Source organism: Fringilla coelebs (assembly GCF_963513975.1).
Source record: "Fringilla coelebs genome assembly, chromosome: 18".
Lineage (NCBI taxonomy): Eukaryota > Metazoa > Chordata > Aves > Passeriformes > Fringillidae > Fringilla > Fringilla coelebs.
Window position 1 is genome coordinate 11,288,465 of NC_140044.1, and position 19,707 is coordinate 11,308,171.

General features: G+C 45.6%; 1 protein-coding gene across 1 annotated transcript in view; it reads right to left on the minus strand.

Moving 5' to 3' along the window:
- Positions 1-1,372: 1,372 nt before the first annotated feature.
- The window catches only part of PTPRT (protein tyrosine phosphatase receptor type T), a gene marked incomplete at its 5' end in the record, with an annotated part of 453,063 nt that continues 434,728 nt past the window's right edge, over positions 1,373-19,707 (minus strand). Inside the window, 8 exons of the mRNA XM_084218107.1 lie at positions 1,373-1,489; positions 2,204-2,339; positions 3,255-3,418; positions 4,496-4,621; positions 8,392-8,523; positions 12,105-12,278; positions 15,907-16,056; positions 17,153-17,288. Of these exons, the coding sequence (XP_084074233.1) occupies positions 1,436-1,489; positions 2,204-2,339; positions 3,255-3,418; positions 4,496-4,621; positions 8,392-8,523; positions 12,105-12,278; positions 15,907-16,056; positions 17,153-17,288 (1,072 nt within the window). The 3' untranslated portion in view covers positions 1,373-1,435. The remainder of the gene's footprint in view (positions 1,490-2,203; positions 2,340-3,254; positions 3,419-4,495; positions 4,622-8,391; positions 8,524-12,104; positions 12,279-15,906; positions 16,057-17,152; positions 17,289-19,707) is intronic.

Consider the following 19,707-nt stretch of genomic DNA (forward strand, 5'->3'; position numbering starts at 1 on the left):
CTTGCTCATTCAATTATTTTTTTTCCCCAAGATTACCCTGCAGACCTTAGTGATTAACTACTTAAACATACTTTTTCAGAAAAGCAATTTCTTAGCTGCTAAGAAGTCAGAATGAGGTCCACAACAGTGGCAAAACACATCTGGTGTTTGTTTCAGAGAAGGAGACTTGCACAGGCAGTTTTGCAGAATAAAACAAAAGTTGTTTTGCTTAAGAAGAGAAGTTGCTGTGCTGGGCTAATGCTTCTCTTTACAGGTGTCAGAACAGGTTTCTGTGTATGTACATCACCTTTCCTACAGCTCCAATAGGTTACAATTTTGAAGCTTGTAGGGCCTGGAAATAGTGAGGAAATCTTGCCCAAACCCAATTTTAAGAACCTTCAGACTTTTAAACTCTTGAGCAGGAACTTTCTCTGCTGTCTGCCTGCACAGTGCCTGGTTCAGCAGGGTCCTGGCATGATTAGGGCTCCTAAGTTCTACAGCAATACAAATAATAAATAAAAAATAGTCATACAGAGTATATGAGCAATAATACCTACTTCATACCCTGTTTGTCAGAGACACACTGCACCCCAGCTAATACTTGGGAAATGTGGTAACCAAGTCACCAAAGTTGCCAGATGAATGCCATTTGTTGGAAATATTTAACTTTCAGGTTCAAGTGGCTGGGAAACTCCTCAAGAGCTTCACCAGCAGCGAAAGGACACAGAGCAGAGGGATGGAACGGGGTCATGCACAGCCCTGAAGTCGAGCAGAAACTGGGAGGAAATACTTCTGTGGAGGCAGTGGATCCATGTCCAGCTTCTCATCTCCACCATCTATTTTCATGCTTAAAGGGACTACATTTGGGAAGAGAATTCCAGCATAGTCTTTTTTTTTGTGTGTGTGTGTGTTGGCCTTTTCATTAGGAAAAACAAATAAAAGGAAACAGATAAGGTAGACAAATTGTAATGAAACATTTCATGTATCCCCTATGGCTATCTCATTTTTCCCAAATGACTGCTGCATGAAATTAAAAAATTAAAAGGCTGGGATTTGAGAACAAAATTATAAATTAAAAAGGAGACATTTAAAAAGAGAATTTCCTAAGGGTTTCATTCCTTCCCCACTCTGCAGCAAGCAGAACAAAAACACAATCCAAAAGAGGAGAGAAGTCAGAGGGGATTAGAAAGTCCAGTCTTTCAGCCTGTCTCCCACGTTGCTAATTTTTACAGTAAGTTATTTAAGAAGCAGTAGATGTTCCCATAGAAAGCAGGCAGCAGCACACACAGGCATCCTCCTCCTTCCAGCGAGGTCTCTGCAACCTCAGTCTCTTGCTGAGAAGGAAGGAGAAGTTTTCCTCCCCACACTTGTTACTGCCTTCCAGTGTGGGACAGGGGAGAAGCATCCACCAGAGTTTGGGGTCTGGCACATCGCGGGGTCCCCTCCTTTCGCTGGGCTAAAAGGAACTCAAGTATTCCAGTGCAACCTCGTATACAAATTTATACTGTTCCTGAAAGAGAGGACACAAAGGAACGGCATCAGGATGTGGGAAAATTCCTCAGAGCCTCGTCCTACAGGCAGAAATACCTCCTCCCTCTTTCTTATCCCCTTTGGCAGGAGCAGGCAAACACTGGTTGTGTTTCTGAGTGATCCTGAGCAAGCATGGCTGGGAGATGGTGTTGTCAGGGGAAGAGAAGAGCACTCAAAGAGACAGCCCCAGTCTGGACCGTTCATTATTTGCCTCCAGCCCTCACTGCACGTTTTGCTTCTGAGGCATGAGCTCAGAGTGATGGATGGAGATGACTGAATTGAGGACAGTTTAATCTCCTGGGCTGCAGGGAGCCAGGCCTGGGGGCTGGACTGTTCTCCTTTCCTGGTTTCAAGATGTGTCACAGCACCCAGCACTGGGCTGGACATGAGGAAAAATCCCTGCATGGACAGGAGGACAAATCCCATTCTTCCCACAGCCATGGTGACTGCTCTGTGGGGTTTGACCTCCTGAGGCAGCTGGGCATGGGGTGCAGGGTGCATCACTCTGCCACAGGGCATCCCCTCTTCTCAGAAGAAGATTCACTGAACATGCTAAAACAGGAGCAGTTTTAACTCTGGTGTCTCATGCTCCCATTCATTCTGATTCATCCTGAACTAATTTTGACATTTGTTTACCTATCCTGAAGTGCCTTGCACACACACTGGGTGAGGAATGAGCACAAAGAAGCCTTACCAGCGACTCCACCATGTTGGACTTGTTGTTCCGTAGCGTTTTCACTATGTGGAACACGTCGATGATGTTCTGCTGCTGGATCATTTCACACACGCTGCAGATGGCACAGAAGGTGCCGCTGCGACCGCCGCCGTTCCTGCCAGAGGGACAGACAGGGGAGGCAGGGGCTGGTGAGGCTGAGGGAGGGAGAGCACACACAGCTCACACCTCCTGGACAGGTCTCTAACGGGGAGATTGCTGTCACGTGGAAGGTCTCAATGTAAGGGCTGATGTTCAAGGGTTTGTGTGCCTAAAGGGGCTCCAAGAGAGATGGAGGAGGGCTTTGCACAAGGGCATGGAGTGACAAGACACTGCCAGAGGGCAGGGACAGACAGGATATTAGGAAGGAATTCCTCTGTGAGGGTGCTGAGGCCCTGGCACAGGGTGTCCAGAGCAGCTGTGGCTGCCCCTGGATCCCTGGAAGTGCCCAAAGGCCAGGTTGGACAGGGCTTGGAGCACCCTTGGGATAGTGGAAGGTGTCCACTAGAACTGAGTGGTGTTTGGGGTCCCTTCCAACCCAAACCATTCTGTGAGTCTGTGAGAGTAGAGACCTGCAGAACTGGGGCAGGGATGGAAGGACTAAGGGATTCCTGGAGTGGGGGACAGGGGAGCTCAGGGACTGTAGTGCTGCAAACCCCTGCTCTGGGCTCACAGCAGCTCTGTGCTCAGAGCTGGCTACATGGCAGGGCTGCTTCAGCTCTGTCTACGCCCCAGACACGAGACCTACAACGTACCAAGGCTCTTGGAGCTATCTCTCACTGCAATCAGCAAAATCCCTGTGCCAGGATAACGCAATACAACGTTCAACTTGAAGTTATTACTATAAATGTAGTTAGTACATGAAGTTATAAATTAAGTAGAAGCATGCAGAAGTACATGTAGTTACAAATGAAGCTGGAAGTATAAATGCACTTTAACTCCATTTCCCCCAGCTGAAGCCTGGCAAACCACCGGATTTCCAGAGCCACAACCACAACACGTGAGCCTGCCGCCACCCCCCAGCCCTACTCACAGGCAGTGGACCACGGTGCGCCCGTCCCTGCCGTCGTACTGCTCCTGCCACTTCTCCAGCCTCCTGACCACCTTCAGCAGGGAGCGCTTGGAGGGAGGGGTGTCCCTGTAGGCCGGCCAGCCGATGTACTGCAGGTGCTGCACGATGCGGTACCCGTCCTGCGGCTGCAACACAGAGCTGCTCAGGGGCTGCAGCGGGGATGGGCAGGGCTGGCAGGGGCAGCATTCAGCTGCACATCAGCACTGAATGGTTAGGATTATTTGCAGGGGGTTTTATTAAGAGCTCTGGGTGTCAGGGGTACTGTGGGAAGCCAGGAAATTCCTCTTTTTGTAAATCAAAGGTGACTCTGATGAAGGGGAGAGAGAATGGTGCATCTGACTCCAGGGGCCAGCTCCATCTGAGAGCCACAGAGCCTTGCTCTGAGCACTCTGACCACCCCCAGGCTCTCCCTGGGACACAGTTTATCGGTGTCTCCCTCTACCCAGTTTATCAGTTTCTGGCTGTTCCCTCTGCAGTGTCACACATGAAGGGCTGCACAGGCTCTGACCATGCAGACACCGATGGGTTACACTGCATGGAAATATAATTTGCAGAGCCGGCTTCCATTTCTGACAAGAAAAAAATTAAAGAGGAACAACAAAGGAAACATAATCAATCTGGGAAATGACTAATGAGAGAAGAATCCTCTGCTGAAGCCCTTTCCTGCAGCCCTGAAGCCGGATTGCCAAGGCTCAGTGTGCAGATAAACTTTGTTTCTATCATTTCAGCTGTCCTGGGGCTGAGGGACACAGACAAAGAGCTGCTTACAGAAATGGCAGTTGCTTATTTATAGGGAAAGCAGTGGCAGTTGGGAATCCCAGTCTAGCCAGTAAACATTGCATCTGTCTTCAGAGATGCTGCCTGGGAGCTGACAGATGGAGAGCTGCTGACACCATCCCAGTTTATTTCCTGCAATAGTGATGGCTTTATATTGGCCACTAAGTGATGAATTGTTCTCAAATATACACAGAAAAATGCTCACCATTTAAATACAGATTTTCAGCTCATATCATCCACTTGCTGCCTTCAGCCAAGAGTCCTTTAGCAATGCAGGCTGATTAAATGTTAATTAAAGGAAGTAGCTGCAGTGGAATTTTATTCCTAGGTGAGAGATTCTGCATCTCTAAACCACAAGCCTTGGCTCTGCCTCTTCCTCCAGCCAAAATTTGGTTTTAGGGAATGTAGTATTTCTCCTCTCTTACCCTGGCCATGTTGCAAATCCGGAATATCCTGTTGATGATATCTTCATCAATGTCTGCTGAAACAAACTCCACCTGGATTGGGCCATAACAACAGGACGTCTTCTCTGGCCAGTACTGCATGCAGAGCTAGAAAAAAAACACAACACCAAACAGAAATCTTAATTATTAACGTATTCAGTCATTCCTTTTGGATCCATAACCAGCTCAAAATCCATCAGCAATTTGTATATTGTGGCTTTGTTCAGACAAGATCTCATTCTAGCTTAGTAAAACATTTTATATCCTGAATATGAAGGAAAAAAGAAATGTATTTTAGGGCCTGGAATTTTCTTCCTCTTTATTTTTGTATGAACAGAGTTTGGAACTGATTGGATTCTGGGTCTAGAAGTGCAGAAAGGTGGCTGAGAAATGAAGCTTCTGTAAGGGTAGAGATTTTACAGGAACATTTCAAGATTTGTGTCTGTAGATAAATTTAATTGGAATCACAGAGATCTGGTAAAAATGAGGAAATAGTACAGGCACCAAGAAAATTAATCTTAATTCTAACAAACTGGAATTTCTTTTTTTCTGTAAGATGAACTTTTTCGTTTTCTGGCTCTACCAGTGAGAAGGAGAGTGAGTTTGTTCTGAGAGCACAAGAGCAGCTCTGGTTTCAGGGTGAACCACAACTGCACCTCTGAAGTTTGTGAAGCAGGCTGGGAGTCTTTTTCTTGTGCTGATATTACTGAGTTGAAAGGACAAAAAAACACCCTGTGCACACAAATTACAATCTAAGGGTTTAAAATCCAGCTGGAAATAGATCATGACGCAAAAATATTTTGCATGAGATCTCATTAGCAGTTTCTGCTAAGATTGTATTTCTTTGTGGCTTTTTTTTTTCCCCTTCCTATTTTCAAGTGTAATTTTGTACAAGTTTTGAAACCCCCAGATGCTCATTTGAACTTGATCTCCAGCTTTTCAAGTTCAATCACTGCCAGCAACAACGTGGAGTGTGTGCATGCGGCTGCATTAATTCTGCACTCCTGTTCTTCCTTTGATCACATAGGATTGAAATTGGGTGGGATATTCACACCATCTCATGCATCTTTGCCCTTGTTAGTTTTTCAAGATTAAGCAAGCTAGCCAAGACCACACAAGCAACTCCTTTGAAGGGTTTCTTTACTCTTCCTTCAGACTTTCAAGCTGCCTAGTGATCTCCTCTCAAAGCATCTGTCCCTCAGGCAGGGAGATGTGAGCCGAGCAGGAGCTTTAGCAAACAACCTCAAGGTGCAGTGGAAAGCAGAAAAAAGATTGAATCGTTCCATAGGATGGAAAATTTGCTTCTCCCAGAGCAGGTCTGAGAATGGCCACCTGTCCAAACACACAGGTGTGTATACTCTGCTGAACACTCCCTGCTGTGTGCTCTGACCTCCACAGGGGTTTATTTGCCTTTTCCCTGTTCTCAGGGCACAGCGTGGCACCAGGCACTGATGGACAGACAGGGAATGACAACACTGTTGTGCAGGCACAATGCCAAGTTCTTTTCCATAGAACTCCTCTCCACAATGGATCTGCTGGAGGGTAGGAAGGACCTGCAGAGAGATCCGGATTGATCTTGGGCTTGAGGCCACTCAATCACACAATGGTTGTGTGTGGTCTGAAGGGCAGCAGAGCTGGGGAAGGGTCTGGAGCCCCCAGGAGCAGCTGAGGGAGACGGGAAAGGGGCTCAGCCTGGAGAAGATGTGGCTCAGGGGAAATCCCTCTCACTCTGCACAACTCCCTGAGGGTGCAACCAGGCTGGGGGAAGGCTCTGTTCCCAAGGAACAAGGGACAGGATGAGAGGAAACAGCTTCAAACTGTGCCAGGGGAAGCTTAGATTGGCTGTTAGGGGAAATTTCTTCACTGAAAGGGTGGCCAAGCAATGGAACAGCTGCCCAGAGCAGTGGTGGAGTCACCATCCCTGGAGGGATTTAAAAGACATGTACATGTGGCACTTGGTGACGTGGGTAAGTGGTGGCCTTGGCAGCGCTGAGGTAACAGTTGGACTCAATCATCTTAGAGGTCTTTTCCACTCCAAATGATTCACTGATATCAAACTGTCTCACAGTGTCCTGGTAGCTCATAAAATACAAACTTTAAAATCCTCCTTAACTTCCAGGGCCACCTGGGTGTTCTGGCATTGGCTGCACTCTCGAGGGAGGTGACACCGTGCTACAGAAACTGTCAAAGTGACTTCATGCACTGCCAAATCCCCTTTCCTGTGCCTACAGACCACATCACAGCAGCAAAACTTTGCTAGGAAAAAAACCCTAAGCTTTGTGCAGGAAGAGAGTCACAAGAATAACGCTGGCTGGGGCTGAAAGGTTTGTGTTTTCCCAGAACTGAGTGTGAGAAAGTGTGTCATTTCCAGAAAATTATGGGTTTTGCTTTGAAGTGTCAGGAAAAAAAGTGGAATTTGTCACTGAATTCAATGCCAAGATGCAGAATCAAGGAGATGGAAGAGGAAAATAGAAGATACAGAGAACCTCTGGTTCCTCACAGAGTGGTGGGAGCCTGCAGGGCACCAGACCAGAAGAGCCCACTGCTGAACAGAGCTGTCACTGGGGCTGGGATGGGAGTTCCCCTGATGGGATATCCCCTTAAGGACTGGGGTGATTGGCTTCTCCAGCACCATCCAAAAAAGAGACCCACAATTCACTGCCTTCAAGTGTGGTCAGACAAATGGAAGAGACAAATTAAAAACGAATCCATGAAGTACCAACTGCTGAGGGCACCTCTCATTGAACAAGGGCTGTAATGGGTGAATTAGCCATGCCAAATGTACTCTCCACACAAATTGCATGATTATACCTTTTTGAAAGCTGGTCTCCTCTGCCACTCATCAGCAAGGTGGCAGGAGACACCAGGGCAGAAGGAATGGCAAAAGCTCCTCCCTGGCAAGCTCAAACTCTGAAAATAATGCTGTGTCCAGTAGCCAAAACCCAACTTAGACATGGAATTAAAAAGGAAAAGAAAAAGAGATAAAAGGTCTATATTATCCTCAAACTGTGCAAAGCCCATTTCTCAGTATTACAGAATCATACTGGAAATCTCAGGGGAAAGATCCTTCAAATTATTTCAGCTCTCTTGGTTTTATTCTTCTGGAAATGCCATGTGAAAAAGGCAAACATGAATCACCCTGGGGCTGTAGTAGGGAGCATTTTCCTGAACCAAACACAGACAAAAATATGAAATGGGAGAAAGTGGTTTGAGAGGGAAATTTTGGCCTGCAAACACAAACTGATTCTGTAATATATGAAGTATATATGTAAAAACTTGTTGATACCTTAAACTACATTTTACATACATTTATACCAAACTATTTATATAATAAATAAGGAGACTTTATAGCAACTTTCCAGTACATAAAAGGGGCTTACAGGAAGGCTGGAGGAAGACTTTCCAGAAGGGTGTGGAGTGACAGGAAAAAGGGGAACAGCATTAAGCTGAAGGAGGGCAGATTAGATGGGATGGCAGGAAGGAATTCCTCCCTGTGAGGATGGTGAGGCCCTGGTACGGGTTCCCAGAGCAGCTGTGGCTGCCCCACCCCTGGCAGTGCCCAAGGCCAGGCTGGATGGGTTTGGAGCACCCTGGGATGGTGGAAGGTGACCCAGCCATGGCAGGGCATTGAAGCATCATGGTCTTTAAGGTCCCTTCCCATCCAAACCCTTCTATGATTCCTGCTGATTCCAATAAGAATTAGCTTACAAAAAGCCAGGCAGTATTCTCCATTAGAACCCCAAAACATCACCTATTACTTTCCAGCTCCCCCTCATTTATTTATTGGGGTGGGAGGGCACCCACCCCAATAAAATGGCAGCAGGGACTCTCTGCAAACCCCCTGGAGCTGAGCAGGGAGTGAATGAAGAGCCACTGACCTGTGCTGCATCCATCTCGTTGAGCATCACCACGGAGGAGCAGTTGTAGTCAAACACCAGCCTCCAGAAGTCTGTGATGGTGTTGGGCAAGGGGTGCTGGGTGACAATGAAGGCAGCAGGCTGCTTGTGGCTCTAACAAAAGAGTAAGATTAGTTAAAAAAGAGAAAAAAAAAATCAATCAACTTTTATTCAAAGGAATATTATACCCAGGAGGCTGTGGGGAGGCAGTGTGAGCCATTTAACCAGATTATACAAATCACATCTCCTGCTCCTTGTTATCGCCCCGCAATGAATGAACGCCTCGTAATGGGATTCTTTTGCTCCCAATAAAGACATTTCATTAAAGAAGTGTCACAAGAGCAGAGATTACCCAAATCAATTATTTATATTTTGAGACTCAGCAAATAATGCTAATTCTGCTATTACTACTACTACTACGACTAGCAGTAATATTAATAATTGGAAGGGAAACAGCTGGAAGCAAATGTTCTCCTTTGTGCTGCAGTGACCTCGAGGAGCTCCAGGAGGGATTAGCCCCGTCTGCTGGGGCTGCCTGGGGGTGCAGCGTGACAGAGGTGGCACCTTTGGATCCGAGCCATCCTTTATGAGCTCCTGGGGCAGCATTCAGAGCCTGAGACATTGGCATTTAATTTCTGCTGTTATTCTTTCACCTCAAAAAGGCCCCCTGACCTCAGTCTCCCCAAGCATGAAGGGTGGAGCTGCGCTCCCAACCTCTGCAGGGCTGAATTAATGAATGTTTGGGTTGAAAGGCAACAAGCTGAAAACTTTATCTCTTCCCAACCACGGCAGGCAAGGCTTAAATGAGCCTGGAAACTGCACAGTCCTTTGTGCTGTACATCTGTGAAGCAGGCTTGAATCAAAAGGCACACTGATTCTGGGGTAAAGAAAACAAAAAAGCACCAAAAAACCCGCCGGCGGAATAAAATTTTGGATTTAAAGTGAAGCAATAATAAAATTGTGAAGTATTAAGCTGCTCTTTGTGGGGGTTTGCCTTTTCTCCTCTGTGTGAGGCAGATGTGAGTGGAAGTGCTGGGCAGGCTGTGGTGGGAAAAAGGGGTTTCTGAGTGTGCAGGTGTGAGGAGGGTGATGGGAAGTGATGTACAGAGAAGGAAAATGAAATTATTTCTTGGGAAATTTTCATCTAGAATGGACTTTTGTCTTTTTTCCCCACTCTGCATTCCGCATCTAGAAACACCAGAATGGGTCAAAAAGTTGTGAAATAACAGACCAGTGGTGGCAAATGAAATATTGAGGTTTATCTCCTAATTAAACACCAGAAAGTTCCTGCTGTGTTTTTTTCATGCTATGCCAGTAGCAAATGTAGCTAAATTCTTGGCTGAAGATCATCTGTGCTTGTGGGGTTTGCCTTTAGGAGAAAAAGTAACCCTGCCCAGCTCCTTGCTACAGGTGAGGAACCAGGTTCACTGTCCTATTTCAGAGGGAACTGACACAGAGGTGTGAGTTACTCATGCAGGAGAACATGTGTGGGATTATGGGGCAATGATGATGTTAGGGACACATCAATTCTTGTTTTTCTCCAAACCCCATGGATTCAACACAAATCTATCATCCCTTCTTCATGACTTGACTCATGATGTGACTTAAGTCTCATTTTTTAAGGATTATGTGCCATTGTTTTAGGGGAGGGTGAGGGACAGTTTTGCTCCTTCCAGGGCAATATGAGATGGATGGAGGGTGTCCTCTAAGAGTCCCTGCTCAGTACAAGATTTCACACCTCAGCAAGAACAGCTATGAAAATGTAGGATTCTGGCTGTTCCCCTGTGATTATTTTTGTCCCCAAAAGTTCCTGAATCCTTTATGGAAAGATAAAGGAAAGCCAGAGAACATCACAGCAGGTGAATTTCAATGCCAGTTGAAAAATTGCTTTGTACTAAAATAAATTAATCCACTGGAATTTTGTGGGGAAGGACCCAAATATTTGCAAAGTGATTTGAGGAAACGAGGGCTCAAATGTACAAACATTCCCAATCCCTAAAAAACCAAAGACTGGATTTTGCTTCTGCAGATGTGCAAAACCACTTAGCACACTTTAAAAAAACAAGTTTCCTTAGGCATGTTTACAATGAAAACATCACAATCTTGCTGAAAAAATTTAAAATACATTCTGTGACCATTTGACTGAGTATCTTAAATGCAACAGTATCGCTGTTTCCCAAAGACAGCAGAACAGACAAAACTAAAAAACAGAGACCCTGCTGCTGCCAGGGAAAAAAAAAAAAGATGGAATTTCACCCTGGATCATATTTACACACACTGCAACTGCAATAATTAGTAGCTTTAAAGACATCTGTGTCCAAAGGCAGCACAGCAAAAAGAAGCCATCAACATAATTCATCCTCCTCAAATGACCCGTGCTGTGAGATTCCAGCTATAAACAAAGTGAGGGAAAACGCCTTCGGACAGAGTCACATCAGCTCAACTCACATCCTTTAGCCTGAAAATATTTTGCACATTTGATCCCTGCACTCCCACATTCTTAACTGCAGAAGATCATATCAATCACTTGCTCCACGCTGTAAATTATCCTTGTCAAACAGCTGACCTGGCAAACATTTCTCTTCCCAATGGATACAAAACCAATGTATGGGAAGAGCTGTCCCCCACTTTTTTCTGCCTCTGCTTTTCTGTGATCCAGCCTCAGACTGCACTCTGAGGGATGGCCTTGCAAAAATATTTTCTACCAATGTGGTGCAGCACTAGGATGTGTGATCACAGAATAAGAGCATGTAACAGAATATGCTGGGTTGGAATGGACCCTCAAGGATCGTGGGGCCCAACTCCTGGCCTTGCACAGCACCATGCCCGAGAGTGCCCAAAAATGTTGTCTGAAAGCTTCCTGAACTCTGTCAGGCTGTGCTGTGACCACTCCCTGGGATAGTCATACTCTGGAGGACATATTTTGGTGACAAAGAGAAAATTCATGTGCTTTGCCCAATTTGGTGATACCAGACTCAGAAATTACAGCTAAGTTTTTTTTTTAAATCCATTCTCCCAGAATATCGGAATTGAGGACATCCCTCTGGCTGTCCTGGATTGCCAGAACCTCTGCCAGGGGGCTCAGAGACCCTGGCACAGAGCCCAAGACACCTGTGACTTTGATTATGACCCATGGAAAAATTATCAACCTTAGATGAAGATCTGCAAGCCACAAAAGTCTAAGTAGAATAATAATTAGTTTGCCATGGGGTGAAAAATAGATTTTTGGGGGTTTAGAATGGGGGTTCAGGGGGCAAGATGGAGGAATCTGAGCATGTCCAGCCTTTCTCCTTCTTCACCTCCATCTTCTGCTGTGATGCTGGCACTTTTGGATTGGTTTAGAGTAGAAGCTCACTGTCTAACATAGGTGACGGGTATTGGGAAGTTATGGTAAATAGTGTACATGTAGTTTTTAGCATAAAAAGATGACACCGCCCTGGGGGCAGGCAGAGTGCCTCTGTCTGACCTGCTGAACAGACCTCGGCAGGCCAGAGAAAGGATTTTATAGATAAGAAACAATAAATGAGAACAAAAGAGTTCTGACTCCTTTTTTGACAGCCAGGCTGGGAAAAGAGACTTTCTAACCCATCTTGGGGGAGTCACTGTGAGCAGCAGAAGTCCCGAGACCAGAAAAGCATCATGAGAGGGAATAAACTCATGGCAGGCCGTGCTGGGTGTGCCAGAGCAGTGCTTACATCCATGAGTGCAGCATTGATGTAGTTGCTGGACTCGCCATCCACGGAGATGAGGAAGGGCAGGCAGCGGTCCAGGGGCAGCACGTCCATGCAGCGGTTCTTGTCGTGGTTGCGCGGCAGCAGCCCGATGCTGCAGTCCTCCGGCCGCACCCGCGGCGTCACGATGTTCAGGGTCTGGGCAGGGCAAGGACAGGGGAACAAGGACACAAACAGCCTGAGTGCCCTGCAGTTCACTCCCAAGGATCACAGAATCCCTGGGTTGGAAGAGACCTCCAAGATCATCGAGTCCAACCCAGCCCCAACCCCTCAACTCAACCCTGGCCCCCAGTGCCACATCCAGGCTTTGTTAAACACACCCAGGGATGGGGACTCCACCACCTCCCCGGGCAGAACATTCCAGAACTTTATCACCCTTTCCATGAAAAGCTTTTTCCCAATATCCAACCTGTATTTCCCTTGGTGCAGCTTGAGGCTGTGTGCTCTGGTTCTGTCAGTTGCTGCCATATGCACAATATATTTGTTTTAAAGGGACTCAAGAGTAGCAGAGCTTTGGCTGTTGCATATATGTAAAACTTACAAAATAAGGGCCTTGTTACCCTTATAAAACCATGGCTCAGGCCTGCTCCTTCAGCTAAGTAGAAAAGGGCTATGGGAAAGTGACTGAGTTGAATTACAGGTAGAAAAACAAATTCTAGAACCATCACGTGCTCACATGGTGGTTTATGGAGGTTGGTTGAATTACATTTGTTGTGCTTAAATGGGATGTAACTGATTCCAGGGTAACTGCTTAGAAAGGCCTGGTTTTTGCAATAAAGGGCTCTCCTTTGTACCTGCCTGGGGGCTCTGTGTTATTCAGCTTCAGAACATTTGGCATCCCAGAGATAAAAAGGAAGAATCACTAAGGAGCTTGTTGCTGTTATAACACGTGTTTTGCAGATTGTCCTGAGGAACTCTTCCAAACATTGTTAGCTCCAGCAAAAACTGAAAGCTCTGTACACCTCCCAAACACTTCTGGCTCTAAACCCACAGAGCAGCTAAATAACATTCCTGCTCTTTCCTGGAGGTTGGAAATGGGTGTCACAGGTATAAGATGCAGCTTTGAACTGGTGATGGAGTGAAACCTCCTCCTATTTCTACCATCCTTAGGAAGCACAAATCCTTCCCCTCTTCAGGTGGGTCCTCTGCAGGTATACCCTGAGTATTGACCACCCAGCAGCTCAGACTGTTCAGAGCCTCTGGTGATTCCTCAAACTACTGACTTATCTTATAAAAACCTAAGATAAAATGTCATTTGGAGGTTTTTATAACAGAAAAGTCTATTTGTTTTATATATTACTTAGATTGCTACTTTCCTTTTGAAGTGACACATAGGATGCTTCATTTACATAGTCATGCCTAATCTCTGGGGCCTTGCTGTCAGTCTTTGACTGTTATCTACCTCTTCCACAGCTTGACAAACTGTGTTTCTTTAAATCTATTTTACTTTTGTGTTCCCTGTTGTGGAGGCCTCCTGACAAACCAGTCCAGGTTGGTCAGCAAGGATCAAAACTCAGAAATCAAAGTGAATGCATCTTAGCACCAGTGCTTAAGTGGTGGTAGATCAATGGCTGTCTGATGTCATTGTATTTCCACTTTTGCATCTCCCCTTCCTGAGCAAAGCCCATGGAGTCTAACAGTGAACTCTCTGCAGCCAGAAGAATACAAAATATTTAGGGGCCAATAAAACAAAACAAAAGAAACTTTTGAAGAGCAGGACTTCTGCCACAGAGGGGTTATGAATGAATAAAAGAGGAAGGTCAAACAATCCAAGATAAAAGAATGTGTCAAAGTTTAAAACTTGAAATAATATAGTTGCTCTAAATTATTCAGGTTCTACATTGCCTGGAGATGGAAAGCAGGGAGTCTGGCTGGGGAAACAACACGAAATCTCAGATCTCTGACAGAGCAGATAATCAGGCAGGTGACTTGCTAGTGATTTACTCCTGCCTATTTTATGCTGCTCCCCTCTCTCCCTTGTTCCTGTACGGATTCAGATTACAAAAACTCTCCAGAGTGAGAGTTTTGTATGTCCAGACAACATGTAGAGCATGAAAAATACATCCAGCCTTTCCTCAGGGCCAGTGGGACCTAAATATCACAAACTGCAAGCACAGATCTATAGTTACATCAACTGGTTCCTAAAGATTGCAGCAGAGATACCAGCTTTTGCATTAAATCCAGACAATCAGGGCTGAGGAACGCTCTGAGCCAAAATCCTGTAAAAATAGATTCTACAACAAGACAGACACTGAACCTCTTATGCAAAGCACAGTGGAGCAGTTCCTTCCCACAGGAGCTGCCAGCCCCTGGCAGCTCAAAAGAACAAGCACAGAGGTGACAAATCCTGTCTCATATCATGACAAAATACACCCAGCAAGCAGTGGCTGTTTTTTTAATAGTGTTTTTTTTTAAACAGCATTTGATGAAGTTCAGCTATGACTCCTTCATGTCAAACCAGAAACACTTTTACAGGCCTGCTATCACTTGATGGAACCAGATCTGTTTTTAATTGAGCTGCCATCAGTTGGGATCCACATTCTTTATCTCACTGTACCAACCCTGATGATTCCCTGTAAGGCTTCAGATAAAGGACACACATTCTCCCTTTCCACAGAGAGGGAGGAAAAGAGGCTGGGGAATCCCAAAAGACATCCCCTTGCTGCAAAAGACACTTTCCTGGGAGAGGAAAAGCAATTAAAGCAATCTCCACCTTTTTACTCTGACTGTGAGTGGCCTCAACAAATAACAGATGTTTCTTTCTTTCCTGTCAAACTCACCTTGCCCCAAATTTCCCACAGTCTTGTTATTTTCCCTACATTGATGTTGGCTCAAAATTATAGATCCACTGAATGTTTTGGTTTGGAAGAGATTTTAAATTCCATCTATTCTACCCCTGCCATGGGCAGGGACACCTTCCCCTGTCCCAGGCTGCTCCAAGCCCTGTCCAGTCTGGCTTTGGGCACTGCCAGGGATCCAGGGCCTGCCCACCCTCCCAGTAAAGAATTATGGATTCATGGGGAATAAGGATGGAAAAGTTAGTTCAATGTTCAGAATTCTGGGTGAATTCTCCACTTTGTGAGAGGAACAACTGCACAGGGCCCATGGCTGGAGTGTCCCAAGCCCATTTACCAGGGTGGGGTAAGCAACAGGGACAGCAAACAAAGGAGGGGCCCCTATTTTGTTGCTTGCCCTGGGCAAAGAGCACTAATGGAGCACTTGTAAGTTTTGCTCTCCATCATTTTGGGTCTCATCACCAGGTACCTGGCAAAACATCTGCAGTGAACTGAGGGATTCATTCACATTTAATTGAAAATTAGCACTAGCCAAAATAACGCTCACTGGGCTCCCACTCTCTCCTGTGTGGAAGGCTGTCAACAAGTTGATTGTCAAAGCTTGGGAGCACCATATGAGCCACAAGAATGGATAATAAGGCACCTTGAGGCATAAATGTTTCTGTATAAATTATGGAAGGAAACGAACAACACAATACTCATTAAAATAAGTACAACATTATGGGTGAAAATTAGTACTCTTGCTCTACTGGAGTGATGGGGACAATTTTTTCCTTGCTGAAGGCTGAATAGTCCATGCTTAAAAACAAATCTCTGCCTGACCCAGTAGCACAACAACAAAAATCAACCTAAATCAGACCTTGGCTCAGAGTCCCCCTTGTCTGCTCTGCTGGAAATCACGAAGAAACACACAGAAATTGATTAAACACCTTCAATGCACCAACTGCAGTGACTGAGACATATGAAATTACCTGAAACTCATCTTTTATCTGGCTGGAATTGGTCTGTGGATCCAGTCTGCTGATGTTGTAATATATGGATCTGAACTCACAGACTGGAATGGCTGTGTTGCCACAGAGACATGCCTCCAAAATGGCATCATGGACAAACACATACTGCTCCTGCACAGGGGAGGAGATATTAAAATCACATTTTTAATACAGATCATGAAATACCACTCTTCATTTGTTCTTAAGTCATGCCCAATATGCATGTTTGGCTCTGTTTCACGTGGAGACAAATTACACAGTGTGCTGTGTGACAGCTTTGGGAGCATATTTCATCCATCAGTGAATGTGAGGTCTCACGTGTTCATTTTGGATTTACAAGGAAAATGGGGGATTGGCACTCTCAGGAATGTTGGAACAAAATGGGGGTGGGCTGAGGAGGACATCAGGGTGTAAAGCCTCTCTGTCCACAAGGCAATGGTCACAGAATTGAAGCACAGAATTGTGTAGGCTGGAAAAGATCTCTAAGATCACTGAGTCCAGCCCAGCATTGCCAAATCCAGCACTGAACATGTCCCCAAGTGCCACAACTGCATGTCTGTGGGATCCTTGCAGGGATGGTGACTCCACCACTGCCCTGGGCAGCTGTGCCAGGGCTGCACACCCCTTTAAATGAATAAACTTTTCCTAATATACAATTTAACAGGTTTCTTCTGGGTTCTGGGTATTTTGGGTAAAACTCTTTCCCTAAAGTAAATATGGAAGTCCAACAAAGTTAACAGCCCCTCTCCATTCCAGACTCTGTTCCTGTCCCTCAGGAAGGGAAGGGGTTGAGGAACACACATAAAACCTGTGCAATGGTTCCACAGGAGTGTGTGCAGCTGCCAGACACTGTGTGATGGAGCACCTTGCTTAATCAGCACCCAGAGATGTTTTGTTTGCTTAGCTTGAAATTGATACACACTAGGTACTACTGGAGCCTGCAGTGCTCCTATGAATGAGTCATGAGAGGACTCAGGAGCTCTTTTTTCCTACTATGAGAATAAAATTAATCAGCAATGCACAGACCTCAACTCCAAGGTTTGCCCTCCTGTCTTGGAGGCCCCGAGTAGCTGCCAGTGAATTGATTCAGTGCAAATCCGGGCATGTCTGGCCACCAAAATTCTGCATAATCAAGGCACAGAGCGAGCCAGTGTTGACTTCATGAAGTGCTGGCAGAGAAGCTGACAGGAAAGCAGCACCTGGAGCAGGGAGAGCTGCTGGCACCCACCTCAGTCTGCACCAAATTGACCCTTTGGGAGCGCAGCTCTCGCACGCAGTTGAATATATCCACCACGCCCTCGTTCTCTGCCATGTCCAGCATGATGTCTATGGCAATAAAGCACCCTGTCCTCCCGGCCCCAGCGCTGGAAAAGAGAAAAACAGGAGGATCTGTGGGACCAAGGGGCTCTGGAGAGGCAGGGCTCTGTGGAGGAGAGAATGACAGCAGCACACACACTGCTGTCTCCTCCTGGGAGCTGCTCCCGTTCCCTGTAGGATTCATTTTTCTGCTGTAGGATTTGAGAGAATGAGGGGAAATCGTGTTTCTTGAAAGGGAAGCAGAAACAAAAGCTTTGTGTTGTTGAACATCAACAAAATATTGCAAAAACACTCATTATAATTTTACAGGTCAGCTCTCATCACACAGGGGAGAGCAGACACAATTCCAGAGTTTCCTTCCCTGGGACTCTCTAGAAGGCGTGCATGCATTTACTCCAGTGGGCATGATGAAAGGAGCTCAGCCCTCCACCTCAAACATTTCTTTTCCCTTTGGAACCCAGAGGAGTTTGGATCCTGAGGAGGGTGGTTTGAAGGTATGGATTGTAAATCTCAGAGAAAGGAGCTTGAGGCTGCTGGAACCCTTCAGTTCAGAGCTCCCCACCGCTTGTGAGAACCAGGCCATCTCCTGCAAACCTCATTGTGTCCTCCTTCCCCTCTGGGAAATCATCCAAGCTGCTTAGGTGTGAAGGATGGAGAGAGGAGAAGTCTCTTCACATTACTCTGAAGGAAGCAGAACTCTGCTCAGACCAGGAAAAGTTCAGCTGCACTGAAAACTCCCCCAGAGCCGAAAGCAAGGAGATATGAATGACCATAAATTAATGGACCAGATTAATCAACTGCTGAATAGTGAGAAGATATTTTTCATTTGCAGAATTTTAATGAATAAGTGGCATTTCCTCTCCCTTTATCTCTCAGCTTCTCAGAATTTTAACAAATAGTTTTAACAGTTCTATATTTAGAGGATCCTGGCACTTCATAAATATCGAACAGTGATATTATCCAGCCAGGCATCAGTGGGGAGAATTTGGTAATTACCACTTAAAGCAAGTCATTAAAATTCAAAAGCAGATAAATAACAGAGGAAATGGCATTTATTCATTAAAATGGGAAAGATGAAAAATCTCTCCTTGGTTTCTTGGTGACAATGAGTCAGGTTCAGACACCTTCCAGGGCCAGCCCCATACCATGGCACCAAAGCAGCAAACTCAGGCCCTCCTCTGTAAATGAAATCTCTTCTGCCAACTCCTCAGGCTTAGCTCTACTTGATTATAAAACTGACTCACTGCTTGCTAAAAAAAAAAAAATCCAACAAAACAAAACACCCACCCAATCCAAAACTGCTTAGAAAAGATAAGATTTAATTGATTTTCCTTTTTAAAGTCATTGTGGGATGCATTTTCTCTCTCTTTCTCAAAACACAGAGTGGGAGCTAGAGGCAATTCCCTGTGGATGGATTAGGGGTGAGATTTTGGGACAGCCAGCCCTGCTCTCTAGCCTTGTGCTCAAGCCACATCTTCTTTAGCTCTCACATGCCCTGAGCCCTGCAGACTCAGCTGCTGCTACAAATCCAAACTCTGGTTTTGTAGCATTTGAACACCTTTAACTCCTTTTATTTGCCAGCTGGAAGCCACTGGAATTTTGCTAGCTGGAAGTTTTTAATCTGAGATTCCCACCCAAGTCCTGGGCTTTCAGGAAGCCAAGATGCCCAAGGGTTGTCAGACTCAGCCAGACAAATATTTCAGACCATAAAAACATAAAATCATAGAATGGTCTGTGTTGGAATGGACCTTAAAGATGGAGTAGTTCCAACTCCCCTGTTGTGGGCAGGGACACCTTCCACCAGACCAGGTAAGGCCTTTAATGCTGGCACAAAGCTGAGCTGCAGCAGATGTGGGTACAGAGAAGCAAAGCTACTTTAAAATTACCTTTGTGTGGGCAGTGTCCGTTCTGCCACATGAGGCTTGAGGGCTGGAATGGCTGTCCCAGATTTTCACCACTTCTCCAGCTCTGCTGAGCATCCAACAGAGCACAGACCACTGTGGGGTCTTCTACATTTGAAAGACCCTCTCTGACCTACTGCCATCATCTTCAACCCATGCCACCTTGGCTCCAGATCTGCCACTTTAGGGAAGAAAAACATTTGTTTCCTGGCGATGAGTCAAGGGGCTGAGCTAGGAATGCAACTAAGATAGTGAAAATGATATATTTTAATTAAGAGCTTAAATAAATCAGGGGGTTAAGTTAGAAATGTAGTTAGCAAAGATCATACATTGTGATTAGAGCTTAACAAGGAAATTAATTGATACCAGGTGGGGAATGACAGGTGATACATGAAGTATTTTAAGAGTGCAGGAGCCATAAATACCACTGGCTTCTAAGAGTGAGAAGAGGTTTGGACTGTGACCAGCAAGCCAAGAAGCCCTGCCAACTTGACACAGGTGAAGAGTTTACCATGAGGAAGAGGTCTTACTTCCTCTTCAAAGAACCCACTGACCCATTTCAGAA